Source organism: Schistocerca cancellata, chromosome 3 (assembly GCF_023864275.1).
Source record: "Schistocerca cancellata isolate TAMUIC-IGC-003103 chromosome 3, iqSchCanc2.1, whole genome shotgun sequence".
NCBI classification, from domain to species: Eukaryota; Metazoa; Arthropoda; class Insecta; order Orthoptera; family Acrididae; genus Schistocerca; species Schistocerca cancellata.
In genome coordinates this window covers 640740649-640756427 of record NC_064628.1, presented here as the reverse complement: position 1 = coordinate 640756427, position 15779 = coordinate 640740649, and the positions used below count along the sequence as shown (strand labels likewise).

The window sequence follows — 15779 nt, the reverse complement described above, 5'->3', positions numbered from 1 at the left end:
TGCACGCACACACACGCACACAACCGAACACACTGTTTTCGTGGTACAGAAATGTGATACACACAGAGGTATCAATATTTCTTTGGGAGTTATGCTACAATTTGTCCAACCAAAGTAAAGTGAAATAACTCTTACCACACATATAATTATCAGAATTTTTAATCCTCACATGTCCTGACGAGTTCTGAGCCTAATGAAAGTGTAGCTAAAAAAAAAGATGACATAAAATTCTATCATTTTTAAAATGGGCTGAGATTCTTATGAGACTAATTTTAACTTTGGATAAGTAACCACGTACAGCTTCTGCAGTTACTGCTTTTAATCAGTTTAAGGAAAATAAGAATATGTATGGATTTAGAGGGGGTTTCCCTATTTTACCTCTGTGATAAAGATAGGATACAAATTTCAAGTGAAAAAATCCAACAGCCCCATAAATGCATAAGTTACTTATAATAATAGCGCTAACAGAAATGGGTGTGTCTGTTGGAGGCTGTTTATAAGCAAAGAAAATTTATATTTCATCTCTGGCACACAAATGGAGTATAAAGTGCAGTATATGTGTAAAAATACCAGTGTACTCCACATGAGTCATAAGATCAACGTCATCAATCCAGAAACTGTCAACACATACCAGCCCACTGTACTTACAAAACCCTGATGATATGGCCTTGGCATCGTCTACATCAATGGTAAGGATTTTTCCAAATTGAAATTTTAATTATCTGCTTAGATGAGTTGTACTTTGTTGAAACTAAAATACTTGAAAGACATGTGGGCATCTCTTCTTCACATTTTTAATCATTAACTATTTTTCTTTTGTGTTCCAACTACTTAAACACTTAAGAAAACTTCTTAAAATAAATAATTATATAAAAATGATCAGTTATTGATCAATCAACAATGAAGTGCAGTAAACAGAAATCCTAAAAAATTATTTATTATGATTATTTTAAGTAAAACATTTGAATAATTACAGAAACAACAATAATGTAAATTCACTAATAAACCTATTTGTCTATTATAATATATAAATGAAAATTGTCACTTTTATTGTAGGTGTACAATTTATCATATAACAGATAGCATCAATCTGCTAAATTAAGCTTGCAATAAGTGTTGCCTTGCTTTTAAGATTTGTATGCTTGAAAATTAAAAATATTTCTTTGGATCAGAATCATAAAACTCACACCATGATAGTGGACTACAGAACACCTTTATTTTATACAGGAGACTTACTACATCACTCAATGTTAACAGCAGTCTCAAACACAAACATTAATGAATGGAATGCTAATTGATGATACAACTTCATTCTAATTTGTACATTTATGACATCTGAAAGAATACTTCACACTGAGTAAACAACCAGATAACTTTTGACACGTATATAAAAAGATACCCCATACAACATTTTCAGAGAAAAGCCTAACTATTAGCACAACAGTAATTAACACATCTGTTGACAATACAGCATTGAAAATGGAAGTGAGCATTATGTGTGCGTATAGCTGCAAATTTATGAATGATTTTGTGTGTATAAAATATAGTTATGCTCTGTAATAAAATCCAAGTAATTTTTGCTACATTCTGACAGAATATTTTTCTGTCCAATGCTTTTTACGCAAATCATATTTAAAGGCAGTCTTATAATCAGAAAAATAACACATCAAACACATACAGAGTAAATTAATGCTAAGATTAGATGAATAGGCCTTTCAATGAATATACCCATGTATAACATTCATATATTGATATTCTAACATTTGACACCAATTACTTCCTTCTTATTCCTACAATCTCAGAAGAAAATACTTTTGTTTCATCTATGTACCTTAAGTGTGCGTTTTCCAATGACCGTTTCCTTAAAAACATCATTTTGTAAAGAAGAATAAAAAAATTATCAGCAAAGTGGTGAGCATTTTCTCGCCTACTGTTTCAGTAGCCAAGTAAAGGACTTACAGCAAAACACACTTCATAGGGTGTCTTCTTTTCCTGCGATTCTTTTCAGTTTCTGCAGGTGGCTGATTGCGGATGATGCGTACAACCTATTAACATAGTGATTACCTCGTCATGAGATATAATATCAAGTCTGAATCACAAAAAAAGGAAACTATGTTTGTTTACAGTTGAAACATTAATAAATCTATGGTAAATGAAATGCCTGCCTCCCTTTATGTTTACAAATGTACATACTGCAACAATGCGACTGGAAGTAAAAAAAATTATTGCACTTAGCACAAAATATCTAATGTCTGGTGGGATATTTTCTAATCACACATTGCCCTTCACGGCATAAGAGATTTCACTATTACCTTGGCCTACTTATTTATCAGACAACTCATTCAGTGAAAATTACTCAAACTTAGTCAGAATCTGGAACATCACCGACGTCCAACACTCAGTGTCAATGAACTCAAACTACAGAAACTTAGTACGTAAAAATCTCGTTGTTTAATATTGTGATGCACAAAAACTCTTACTTGAATTTGCTTTCCCCTTTATTCATTTACTGTGTTACGGTTTTACAAATCAAACATTTTTTTTCTTTTGTACTACCTCTTGCTGATTAAGGGTAAGAAATTAATTTCACTGGATTTCTACAAACAGATATTGAGCAGAGGAGTGAATAAGAAATGTAAATAAAGTAACAAAAATTCTCTTTCCCAAAGGTAGTACCATTACCTAAAGGTATTTACTCTGAAAGTAGGAGTAACTTTCAAAGTGGCAGTTACAGATGAAAAGACTAAGTTCAAGTTCCAAATGTAACATAGTATCTGAAAGTTGCATTCTGATTTATTAACTAATTAAAATAGTTTGCTGTCCATGTACTAACCAGTTTTTGAGTGTTTTAATAGCTCTACATTTATATATGGTGAGATACAAAGTTATGCTAATAACTGGTAACCAATGTGATACAATGTCTCTATTACAAGTATAACAAACAAAAAAGGATATAACTGACATTTTCTGCACAATTTAATCACATCTCTTTTTCAGGTGCAAACATCTATTAAATACTTGTATATAATATATGTACGAATGTAAGAGCCAACAAAATCTACTAACCTCATGAAATGCAGCATCCACATTCAGTGGAGGATCTTTGGCACTAGTTTCAATATAAGGAATGCCCAACTTATGGGCCAGTTCACGACCAGCTTCTTCTGATACTTTTCGAAGATGTACAAGGTCTACTTTGTTCGCAACAAGGAGCATTGGATAAACATCCCTGCACAAAAAATTTCCCAAATTATTGACAAGAAAAAATTTAAAACTTTAAATTAACAATACCAATCTTTTCCCATCAAACCAAAAATTATAATTCTGTCATACTAACCATTTCTTGCTGAAGAAAATTACATGTATCCAAAAGGTATGCAGCAGTTCTCTATTAAAAAGAGTGGCAGTATTGTATATTTGAATGATTTTGTACTTTCAAGATAACAACATTAAGCCTGTTTCAACTTTGGCATGAGCAACCAGCCTCAGATTCGCAAGAACAATTTAATTACATAAAAAAAAAGAATGAAATAAGCAGTCCCGATATCTCCACAAACATTCTGGGAATGTTTTATCTGAAACAGCTTAGGCATCAACAGTTCACTATTGGTGTACGAGGCGAAATACCATTAATGCTGCACTAATTTACATGTGTGGCAAACATTTGGGGAAAAGTTCAAGGACTGAGATCTTCAACTTGTAAGCGTTTGGTGCTGGTATTCACATTGACATGAATAAAACTAACGAAATTTTTCAGCAATATGACCACAAGAATCAGTGGAACGGTAAACTAGCAGGAGGACAGAAACTGTACAGTCACAGAATGAGGCAGTATAAACTTTTTCAGGCTTTCACAATTTGAATTTTGTAATTATGAACTCACTTTTAACGACCATAAGGTATTTGATGAATGTAAGGGTAAGGCCATTCACAAGGCACTTGAGCCAGAGATGATTATTTTATCACATAAAGCCTGCTGCAACAGGCATCACAATGCAACTAAATGGCATTCTCTCGACACTCTCAGTGACTTCAAAACTACACAAAATCAAGAACTGTTCTGAATACTCTACCAAAAATTTTAAAGCAAAGGGCAATGGGACAACATTTGTTCAAAAGTGACTTTGACTAATACTGTTATACTTCTGTTAATCATAAGATTTCTTTATTTGACCAACAACACTCCTAACAGTAAACCCACAGGATTTTTTTTAACATGAATTATCTGTATAATTTTTGCTGGTACAAGGGGTTGTGAGTCATCAAACTAAGTTGGGAACATTATAAAACTGCATTAACCCCTTGCCATACTTTGACAAATTCAACTTGTGGAAAGAAATGTGGACCAAATGTAAACATCGCAAGCCATATTCTGGGAATGACAGTTTTGTGTGTGTGTGTGTGTGTGTGTGTGTGTGTGTGTGTGTGTGTGTGTGTGTGTTTGTGTGTGTGTCATATATGGCCCATTTTCCAAACTATATTAGAGGTGGGAAAACACTCCCAAACGAGGATGTACAAAGTTTGCATGAAACACAAAGTATGAAGCAAAATAACACAGGAATGCACGAAGTGTAAAGTGGTGTTACATCTACAACAATGCTTTTGAAACTATCGCGCAATGCAGGAGAGATGTAGGTTTCCCATTAAAAATTCGTTCAAGGGGAGCACTTCTTGTAAGTACATTTTTTGTTGGCAATATCTACACTTAGGTGTTATGTTATTACATTCCTTCTGAAGTAGTAACACCTGAAGACACCCATGAAGAATATAGTATCTGTCGAAATACTGTTTATGCATAAAAATTTATATTTATATTTTGAAGTATATCTCTTTGAACCTGGCACTTTCCAACTCCTTTTATAAGAGTGTCAAATAAAAATGACACACATGGAGAATGTAAGTAAACTGCTTATTACTTCAAAAGTAATCAAAATAACTGTTAATAAATTTATCCCATTGAGACAAGACGGTCGGTGCCTTCATGGAAAAATGTTTGTCTGAAGCAAATCAACAACCACTAATGCCTTTCTTCAAAGTCCCAAAAACATGGAAATTGCATGGGAAGAGACTGGGACTTTTGGGAGGATGTGTAAGGGCCTGAAACTTCTGCAGAGTGCTTAAAACAACCTTGACAGCATGTGGGCCTGAGCACACTGCTGCGAAGCCCTTACACATCCTTAAGTCCCGATCCCTCCGCATTAGATTTCCATATTTTTGGAGACCTGAATAACGACATTTGTGGCCACTGATTTGCTTCAGCTGAAGAGGTGCACACCTGGATACAATCATGGCTCCATAGGTGACTGCAAAAATTTTTCCACGAAAGCACTGACCATCTTGTCTCTTCGACAGAGACAGGCTGAACAGTGAAGGGGGAGGCGTGTTTATAGCGGTAAGAAGTGCAATAGTATCGAAGGAAATTGACGGAGTTCCGAAATGTGAAATGATTTGGGTGAAGGTCGCGGTTAAAGCAGGCTCAGACATGGTAATTGGATGTCTCTATAGGCCCCCTGGCTCAGCAGCTGTTGTGGCTGAGCACCTGAAGGATAATTTGGAAAATATTTCGAGTAGATTTCCCCACCATGTTATAGTTCTGGGTGGAGATTTTAATTTGCCGGATATAGACTGGGAGACTCAGACGTTCGTAACGGGTGGCAGGGACAAAGAATCCAGTGAAATTTTTTTAAGTGCTTTATCTGAAAACTACCTTGAGCAGTTATCGTGGCGATAACATATTAGACCTTCTGGTGACAAACAGACCCGAACTATTTGAAAAAGTTAACGCAGAACAGGGAATCAGTGATCATAAAGCGGTTACGGCATCGATGATTTCAGCCGTAAATAGGAATATTAAAAAGGGTAGGAAGATTTTTCTGTTTAGAAAAAGTGACAAAAAGCAGATTTCAGAGTACCTGTTGGCTCAACACAAAAGTTTTGTCTCAAGTACTGATAGTGTTGAGGATCAGTGGACAAAGTTCAAAACCATCGTACAATATGCGTTAGATGAGTATGTGCCAAGCAAGATCGTAAGAGATGGAAAAGAGCCACCGTGGTTCAACAACCGAGTTAGAAAACTGCTGCGGAAGCAAAGGGAACTTCACAGCAAACATAAACATAGCCAAAGCCTTGCAGACAAACAAAAATTACGCGAAGCGAAATGTAGTGTGAAGAGAGCTATGCGAGAGGCGTTCAATGAATTCGAAAGTAAAGTTCTATGTACTGACTTGGCAGAAAATCCTAAGAAATTTTGGTCTTATGTCAAAGCGGTAGGTGGATCAAAACAAAATGTCCAGACACTCTGTGACCAAAATGGTACTGAAACAGAGGATGACAGACTAAAGGCCGAGATACTAAATGTCTTTTTCCAAAGTTGTTTCACAGAGGAAGACTGCACTGTAGTTCCTTCTCTAGATTGTCGCACAGATGACAAAATGGTAGATATCGAAATAGACGACAGAGGGATAGAGAAACAATTAAAATCGCTCAAAAGAGGAAAGGCCTCTGGACCTGATGGGATACCAGTTCAATTTTACACAGAGTACGCGAAGGAACTTGCCCCCCTTCTTGCAGCGGTGTACCGTAGGTCTCTAGAAGAGCGTAGCGTTCCAAAGGATTGGAAAAGGGCACAGGTCATCCCCGTTTTCAAGAAGGGACGTCGAACAGATGTGCAAAACTATAGACCTATATCTCTAACGTCGATCAGTTGTAGAATTTTGGAACACGTATTGTGTTCGAGTATAATGACTTTTCTGGAGACTAGAAATCTACTCTGTAGGAATCAGCATGGGTTTCGAAAAAGACGGTCATGTGAAACCCAGCTCGCGCTATTCGTCCACGAGACTCAGAGGGTCATAGACACGGGTTCACAGGTAGATGCCGTGTTTCTTGACTTCCGCAAGGCGTTCGATACAGTTCCCCACAGTCGTTTATTGAACAAAGTAAGAGCATATGGACTATCAGACCAATTGTGTGATTGGATTGAGGAGTTCCTAGATAACAGGACGCACATGTTATTCTCAATGGAGAGAAGTCTTCCGAAGTAAGAGTAATTTCAGGTGTGCCGCAGGGGAGTGTCATAGGACCGTTGCTATTCACAATATACATAAATGACCTGGTGGATGACATCGGAAGTTCACTGAGGCTTTTTGCAGATGATGCTGTGGTGTATCGAGAGGTTGTAACAATGGAAAATTGTACTGAAATGCAGGAGGATCTGCAGCGAATTGACGCATGGTGCAGGGAATGGCAACTGAATCTCAATGTAGACAAGTGTAATGTGCTGCGAATACACAGAAAGATAGATCCTTTATCATTTAGCTACAAAATAGCAGGTCAGCAACTGGAAGCAGTTAATACCATAAATTATCTGGGAGTACGCATTAGGAGTGATTTAAAATGGAATGATCATATAATGTTGATTGTCGGTAAAGCAGATGCCAGACTGAGATTCATTGGAAGAATCCTAAGGAAATGCAATCCGAAAACAAAGGAAGTAGGTTACAGTACGCTTGTTCGCCCACTGCTTGAATACTGCTCAGCAGTGTGGGATCCGTACCAGATAGGGTTGATACAAGACATAGAGAAGATCCAACAGAGAGCAGCGCGCTTCGTTACAGGATCATTTAGTAATCGCGAAAGCGTTACGGAGATGATAGATAAACTCCAGTGGAAGACTCTGCAGGAGAGACGCTCAGTAGCTCGGTACGGGCTTTTGTCAAAGTTTCGAGAACATACCTTCACCGAAGAGTCAAGCAGTATATTGCTCCCTCCTACGTATATCTCGCGAAGAGACCATGAGGATAAAATCAGAGAGATTAGAGCCCACACAGAGGCATACCGACAATCCTTCTTTCCACGAACAATACGAGACTGGAATAGAAGGGAGAACCGATAGAGGTACTGAAGGTACCCTCCGCCACACACCGTCAGGTGGCTTGCGGAGTATGGATGTAGATGTAGATGTAGATGTAGTGGAATAAATGTTTTAACAGTTATGTTGATTGCTTTTGAAATAATAAACAATTTACTTATTTTTTCCTACCTGTCTTTTTTACTCGATTGCCTCTTATAATTAAATTTTTTATTCCTTTAATATAATGTATGATATTACCCTCTTATCACTTCTGTGAGAAAACATTGGAAGTTAACACAGTTTTTTTATTTTGCATGACTTCAACAATAACTTATGCTTTGTGCACATTTCATTCATTCAACTATAGTGTGCTGTATATACCTTCAAGAAGGAGAACCTTCGGGGATGTGAACCAAGTCAAGGTATACATTAACTTAAAACAAAGACCAAATATAAACTTAATCTGTATACTGCAATAACATTAAACTACCACTATACAAATTTATACTGAGAAGTTACAGGTCCTCTGTCAGGCGCATCCCTAGATGGCGGATAGTTTACCGCTCTCCAGATACGAGGGGTACAGGGGAAACAAAATACCCAGGGCGGACCAATACCAGTAGGTGCTGTCTTGCAGTGAAAGAGGGCGCTCAAAGGCTAAGGGAGAGAAGCCTAACAGAAAACTCCTGCGAGTTCAATTGCAGTCAAGGGAGCAGCCCTCCCATCAAGCTAGAGTGTAAGGGCTGATAAATCACGAACCTGAAACCAGCATATACCAATAAGAGGACAGATTTAAAAATGACAACCTTGGCAACAAAAAGGCTGACACGAATATGGTTCTGGAATGTGTGAACAATGTGGCAAACAGGTAAGCAAACTGAAATGGTACAAGAAATGGAACAATACAGTCTAGAAATTTTAGGACTAAGTGAAACAAGAATAACTGGATTTGGAGAAAGAATAATAAAGGAAGGGCATAACCTCATTTATTCTGGAAGAAAGGATGAAACCCATAATGAAGGAGCAGCGTTAATACTAGACTGGAGAGCAAAGTGTCTCTGATAGAGTGGCAGCCAATTACAGAGAGAATCACAGTCACTCGCTCTGCAATAAGGGTAAGACCAGTCACCATTGTACAATGTTACACATCAACAGAATGTCTGAGGAGGAGAAAGATAAGTTTATAGCAAACTCCAAGAAACGCTACAAAAGCATTGAAAAAGAGAGATCCATCTGCTGGTGGGTGACTTTAATGTAAAAAGTGAGAATGACAACCATGGTATAGAGCAGATTATCGGGCAACGTAGGTCGGGCACCTGAAAGGACAATGGAGAATGTCTCAGACTTGTGCATTATGTTTTACCCGATGATCCCATTTAGCCCCATGAACAGTGTCACAAAGTGTCATGGGTTTCACCAGGTGGCAGAACAGAGAACCAGATAGACGGCTCTGCAGTTAGCGGGACCTGGTAAAGATCACTCCTAGATGTGAGGAATAAAAGAGGAGCAGTTTTCGGTAGTGACTACCACCTTATGCTACCAACAGTCTGTTTAAAAACAGCTGCACACAAGAGACATTGGGGGCAGAAGAGGATTAGGTTTAATTTTGGCAAGTTGGACAATACAAAAGTCTGCAAGGAGCCTCAATTCAACTGAGAAATTAGTTCGAAGTGCTTAGCTAAGGAACCGATGAAAATGACATTGAGGGTCAATGGGATGCAGTGATGCACAGACTGATGAAGAAATTCTTGCAACAAAGGGCCACGGCAGACAACTTTAGATCTCTGGACATACCTGGGTTGCAATACAGCTAAACTGTGCACAGGCAAGGAAAGAAAAGGAAGAAATCCAACAGGAACTCTGCATATTAAACAGGATGGTGAAGAAGAGTTTCAGAAAACGTAAGAGAATGTTCATTAATAATCTTGCAGCTAAGGCAGAGGCAGCAGCTAACAGATGCGATAGCAAGACTCTTCATAGTATCACTAGGAAACTGTCAAATGATAAATTTAGCAGTGATAAATTTGGCAGTGATGTGCCAATCAAGGACAAGCAAGGAAAACTACTCACGAATCGAGGAGACCAAGTGGAGGGGTGGAAACAACATTTTGAGAGGAAAAGCTCCAGGCCAGGACATCACCAGTCCAGAGTTACTCGAAGTAAAACCCTCTATAACAGCAGAAAATTTACATCCACTTCTGACAGTCATATGGATGAATGAAGAAGTACCAAATGATTGGAACTGAGGACGACGACGACAACCATTATGGGTTTCAGGGACTCAACTACTGGATCATCAGTCCCTCCTTATCATGAGATAAACATGTAAAAAGGTAAAAGACGAACAACAAAATGGGGACTTGGCTGCTCAAATAAATAAGCAAGTCAAAGAGTTTAAAATGGCATGACAGTAGTTGTAACACTATAGGCAAAAGAAAAGTGATAAGCCGGGCAGCATCTTGCACAAGGAGGGCTAAAGGCACAACAAGGTGGGAGAAGAACAAGAGTAATCTGCGTTCGCTTGGTGGGTACCTGTCACGGGAGGCTCTTGGCCCCACAACCACCCCTAACATTTGAAGTGGTAAAGTACTATACATTAGAATAAAATCCGCTCCCTCAGGAAATGCAATGCTTTGGTAGTGGCTGTCACGTCATCCTCGAGCATCTGAGGTAGTGAGATATACAAGCTGAGAGCGTGACGCAGATCGGCCACTAGGGCACACTCAACAAGAACATGCACTCTCGTCAGTAGACTACCGCAGCTGCAGTGAGGAGGATCTCCCTGATGCAGAGGAACTCATGGCTAGACTCGTGTGGCCAATGCATAGTCGGCACAACAAAATGGCATCTTTCCAAGAGGCCTGGAAAGATGTATGCCACAACTTAGTGGACCCTTTAATTGGTCTCACTTGTTTTGGGTCATAGTAGCCTGCCATTCCAATTCCCAGAGCCTCAAAACGTTGCGTCAGATTTGTACTCTTCAGGCTGGGCCCAGTATCACGAAGTCAAGTTGATTTCCTGTAGTTGCATCTTTAGCAAGACGGCCGTGAGTTCATTTCCTGGAATGCCTACGTTGCTCAGTGTCAAGATGAAGGCCACTGCCTTTCCAGAAGTAAAGAGGTCAGCTTGTAGGTCCTGGATGTTTGCAGCCAAAAGATTTTTGGGTTAGCACACAGTTATGCATTTGAAGCAACTCACTGAATCACTGAACATCAGAAAGTTTGTCTTGGCCTGAGAGTTGACGTACCACAAAGCCTGAGAGATGGCAACCAACCCTGCAATGTATACACTGCAGGCACTTGACAGAGTGCTTCTCGTGTCCCCTTGCATGTTCAAAAGCGTAACAAACACTGTCATTGACTTTTGACCCACCTGTGTACATACATACTGAATTAGAATAATCGTGGAGGATTGAAGAAGAAAACAAACAAAAAAACAAAATGATGTCAGAGAAGGGAAGGATCAGCATCCTCCTTGGAGCCACAAAAGAGATCCATCCACGTCACAGGACAGGGTACAGCCCATGGGAGATGTCGAGAGAGAGCTCTAGAAACAGATTAACAGAGGCTGTTGGAGGTCCTTTAGTAAAATATTGAGTCAGATCTCAGAGTGTCAACCCAGTTTTGAGCAATGCACAAACAGTCTGAAATGCTGGTTGTGGAACAGTTGAGTGACATGGGTGGGTAGGCATCTGACAGACTGTGACAATGTAAATTGCTGGAAGCTGCTGTCAACCCACAGTGGTAGGACACTGGCTCCCACCAGGGCTCATTTGGAAGGCCCCCATTGCCAACTGCATGCCAGTGTGGTGAACAGGGTCCAGCAGACTCAATATGGTCAGTGCTGCTGAGCCATAGGCAAGACATCCATAGTCCAATAAGGATGAAATCAGTGCTTTGTAAAATCTCAAATTAACTCTGTGCTCCATGCCCAACGAGGAGTGATTAAGAAAATGGAGAGCATTCAACTTCTTCATGGAAGCTGCCTTGAGCTGGTGGACATGCGGCAGCTAAGTTAGTTTGCAGTCAAATAAAATTCCTAAGAATCTGAAAGTTTTCAACAACTTCAAGTAACTGGTCATGAAGAAAATTTGCTGTGGGTGCATAGTCCAGAGTTGACAAAAAGGCATAACTTAGGATACTGCAGGAGAAAACTGACAGCTGTGGTTCAGGGCTCAGTCATGGACTCTCCAGACAGCCCCCTGAAGATGGCAATCAGCAGTGCGCACTGATGCAGAGACATAGTACAGGCAAAGATTATCCATTTACAGTGACAGAGCGACTGTGGGGCCTGCTGCATTTACAATACCAGTGATCCAGAATGAGATTTTCACTCTGCAGCGGAGTGTGCGCTGATATGAAACTTCCTGGCAGATTAAAACTGTGTGCCCGACCGAGACTCGAACTCGGGACCTTTGCCTTTCGCGGGCAAATGCTCTACCAACTGAGCTACCGAAGCACGACTCACGCCCGGTACTCACAGCTTTACTTCTGCCAATACCTCGTCTCCTACCTTCCAAACTTTACAGAAGCTCTCCTGTGAACCTAGCAGAACTAGCACTCCTGAAAGAAAGGATATAGCGGAGACATGGCTTAGCCACAGCCTGGGGGATGTTTCCAGAATGAGATTTTCACTCTGCAGCGGAGTGTGCGCTGATATGAAACTTCCTGGCAGATTAAAACTGTGTGCCCGACCGAGACTCGAACTCGGGACCTTTGCCTTTCGCGGGCAAGTGCTCTACCAACTGAGCTACCGAAGCACGACTCACGCCCGGTACTCACAGCTTTACTTCTGCCAGTACCTTGTCTCCTACCTTCCAAACTTTACAGAAGCTTTCTTTCAGGAGTGCTAGTTCTGCAAGGTTCGCAGGAGAGCTTCTGTAAAGTTTGGAAGGTAGGAGACGAGGTACTGGCAGAAGTAAAGCTGTGAGTACCGGGCGTGAGTCGTGCTTCGGTAGCTCAGTGGTAGAGCACTTGCCCGCGAAAGGCAAAGGTCTCGAGTTCGAGTCTCGGTCGGGCACACAGTTTTAATCTGCCAGGAAGTTTCATATCAGCGCACACTCCGCTGCAGAGTGAAAATCTCATTCTGGAAACATCCCCCAGGCTGTGGCTAAGCCATGTCTCCGCAATATCCTTTCTTTCAGGAGTGCTAGTTCTGCAAGGTTCGCAGGAGAGCTTCTGTAAAGTTTGGAAGGTAGGAGACGAGGTACTGGCAGAAGTAAAGCTGTGAGTACCGGGCGTGAGTCGTGCTTCGGTAGCTCAGTTGGTAGAGCACTTGCCCGCAAAAGGCAAAGGTCCCGAGTTCGAGTCTCGGTCGGGCACACAGTTTTAATCTGCCAGGAAGTTTAATACCAGTGATGGTGATAGCAAACAGTATTATACTAGAACCGATCCATGAGGTACCCCAGTTTCCTGTACATAGTGGTTGCTGAAAGTCGAACCTATCCAGACCTCCAAAAAAATCTGACAGACAGGAAATTCTGGATAAAAATGAGTAAACTGCCCCGGAAACCCCATTCAATGAGTGTAGAGAGGTTGTGATGTCACAGGTGGTATTGTACACCTTCTGTAGGTCAAAGTACACAGTAGTCAGATGTTGGGGATGCACAAAAGCATTGCACACTGCGGATTCCCAATGAACCAGGTGATCTGTGGTGGAAAGGAAAGCTCGAAAGCCTCTTTGGAATTGCGGCGTATGCCCTGCGGTTTCAAGACACCAACAAAAACGACGGTTCACCGTTCATTTGAATAGCTTACACAGCCCACTGATTACAAAAATTGGCCAGTAGTTAGTTAAAATATGTAGGCCCTTTCCCGATTTCAGTACAGGAATAATAATACCTTCCCACCATTGAGAAGGAAATACTCCCTCCCACCAAATGCAATTAAAAAGCCTGGGGATATGTTTCATATAGTCGGCACGAAAATGTTTGAGCATCTTGTTGTGGATTTTGCCAGGTCCAGGGGCCCTAACCCAACAACCTGCCAATGTGCTGCGAAGCTCCCATTCCGTAAAAGGGACTCTGTATGACAGAGAGCTGTGTGTGTGGAAAGATAGTGGGCAGTGCTCAGTAAGGTGTTTCTGAACCAGGAAATGAGGATGGGGTGAGGGATCGCATAGTTGAGACATATTGGTCCCAGCATTCCTATTTCCTTTTCTTTATTAAAAACCACACTTTCACCCAGGGTCTCTTGAATGTTGTTGAGTTATTCACAGAAGGATAGCACTTGTGCCGTTCAAGCACACCATGACATTCCTGACAGCTGTGGCTATACCATCAGACAACCCATGGCAATGGCGGTCTCAGAGTGAGCTGGAGGAGTTGGGTATCGTCGCTGCTGTAGCATGAGTAATAGTATCAATAGTATCCTGTACCAATTTACAATGTCTGTCACGCGACTGGCTGCAAAAGTGGTTGCAGAGGAGAAAGCCTGTCAATCAGCTTTCTGAAGCGAGCAAAGTGGAGCATGTTCTAAATGCCTGTGAGTGGAAAGGGAGACAACGATAAGAAAATGGTCGCTGTCATGAACACTGCCATGGACACACCACTGAATTGGGGTAAAATACTCAGGTTACAAATTGCAAGATCAATAGCTGAAAACATTCCGTGGGCCACACTGAAACGGGTTGCACCTCCAGTGTTGAGTCGGCAGACATCCAATTCTGAAGGGAGGTGTTCCAGTACTCAGCATCTGTGAGACAGTGTCGCAGCCCCACAGACGATTATGATGCATTAAAGTGCCCCAATAAGATGAATGGGGGCAGGGAGCTGTGCCACTAACAGCTCATGATAATGGAAAGGTCCGTCGGTGGGTAGATATACATTACACATTGTCATCCAAACTGACTGACAGACACTAACGGCCATAGCTTCTAGTGCAGTGGTAAGGGACACATGCCCACTGAAAATATCAGAACATATGAAGATAGACCCCACCAGATGATCTTGATATCAAAGCAATTGGTACAGTAGGATTGGTAGTTTTTCAGAGCAGGGAGGTGTGTTGCCACACTGAAGACTGTTGGTGTAAGGTATGAGAGATTGTTGAATGGAAAGCATGGGCGTGATTACTTTGCTACAAGGTCATGGTCCACTTGATTGTTTGATCTATCGTGTGTGTGTGTACATATGCTCGACTGCCACAGGACTGGGGATCAGAATGTCTGAAACCTTAGAAAGTCATTTACCTTCCTGCTTATTCTTGTTATCCTCCTCAGACTTCTGTTTCTGTTAAGATTTTCCCATTTTATCTTCCTGAAATGAAAAGGACCGTACTTTTCTTTGGCCCGCAGCCTGTGGCTGCTAGTCTTTGTTTTGAGAGGGGGCACCGTGACAGGTATCGACATCCCTGATGCCAGAGGATGACTAGGCACCTCTGGCCGCACTGATGGTGTGGAAACAACCGGTGCCATAGGTGTAAGGGATGAAGGAGCTGACATTCCCTCCCCCAACTGTACGGCAGTCCTTGGAATAGGACCGGGCCTGTAGGTGTCGTGTGAGACAGTTATCGAGCGAGTTGTGGTCTGTGATGACAGTTGCAAAAACGAAGACCTTATTAGTCGGAAGAAGTATTTCAAACTTTTTCCTTGCATCTTGGTAAGACAGGCGGTCAAGCGTTTTATACTCTTGAATTTTCTTTTCCCTCTTGAACACTGAGCATTGCAGTGAAAGAGGAGGGCGCGGTTCCGGACAGTTGACACACTGCGGGGCTTGGTAAGAAGGGCTGCCCTCATGCCCTACAGACGGTCTCATTAGAACAGTGGGAAGACATGTCCAAACCTTTGGCACCTAAAACATCTCATTGGAGGGGGCAAGTAATGCCTGCCATCATACCTATAAACCATGACCTTAACCTTCTCATGCAAAATAGCTGAACATTCATATGAATGCCAATCGCTGCTTTACATGTTATTTGTAGACTTACTG

At 41.1% G+C, this 15779-nt stretch overlaps 1 protein-coding gene and 2 non-coding genes across 3 annotated transcripts in view; 1 reads left to right on the top strand and 2 right to left on the bottom strand.

Annotated features, from left to right (window-relative positions):
* Positions 1 to 1191: 1191 nt before the first annotated feature.
* The window catches only part of LOC126175587 (ras-related protein M-Ras-like), a 50516-nt gene continuing 35928 nt past the window's right edge, over positions 1192 to 15779 (bottom strand). Inside the window, exons 4-5 of the mRNA XM_049922447.1 lie at positions 3067 to 3229; positions 1192 to 2045 (exon numbers count right to left, since the gene is read on the bottom strand). Of these exons, the coding sequence (XP_049778404.1) occupies positions 1956 to 2045; positions 3067 to 3229 (253 nt within the window). The 3' untranslated portion in view covers positions 1192 to 1955. The remainder of the gene's footprint in view (positions 2046 to 3066; positions 3230 to 15779) is intronic.
* Trnas-cga (transfer RNA serine (anticodon CGA)) lies at positions 12237 to 12311 on the bottom strand. Its single transcript has one exon. It is a non-coding gene; the product is annotated as a tRNA-Ser (tRNA).
* Trnal-caa (transfer RNA leucine (anticodon CAA)) lies at positions 13099 to 13173 on the top strand. The gene has a single exon. It is a non-coding gene; the product is annotated as a tRNA-Leu (tRNA).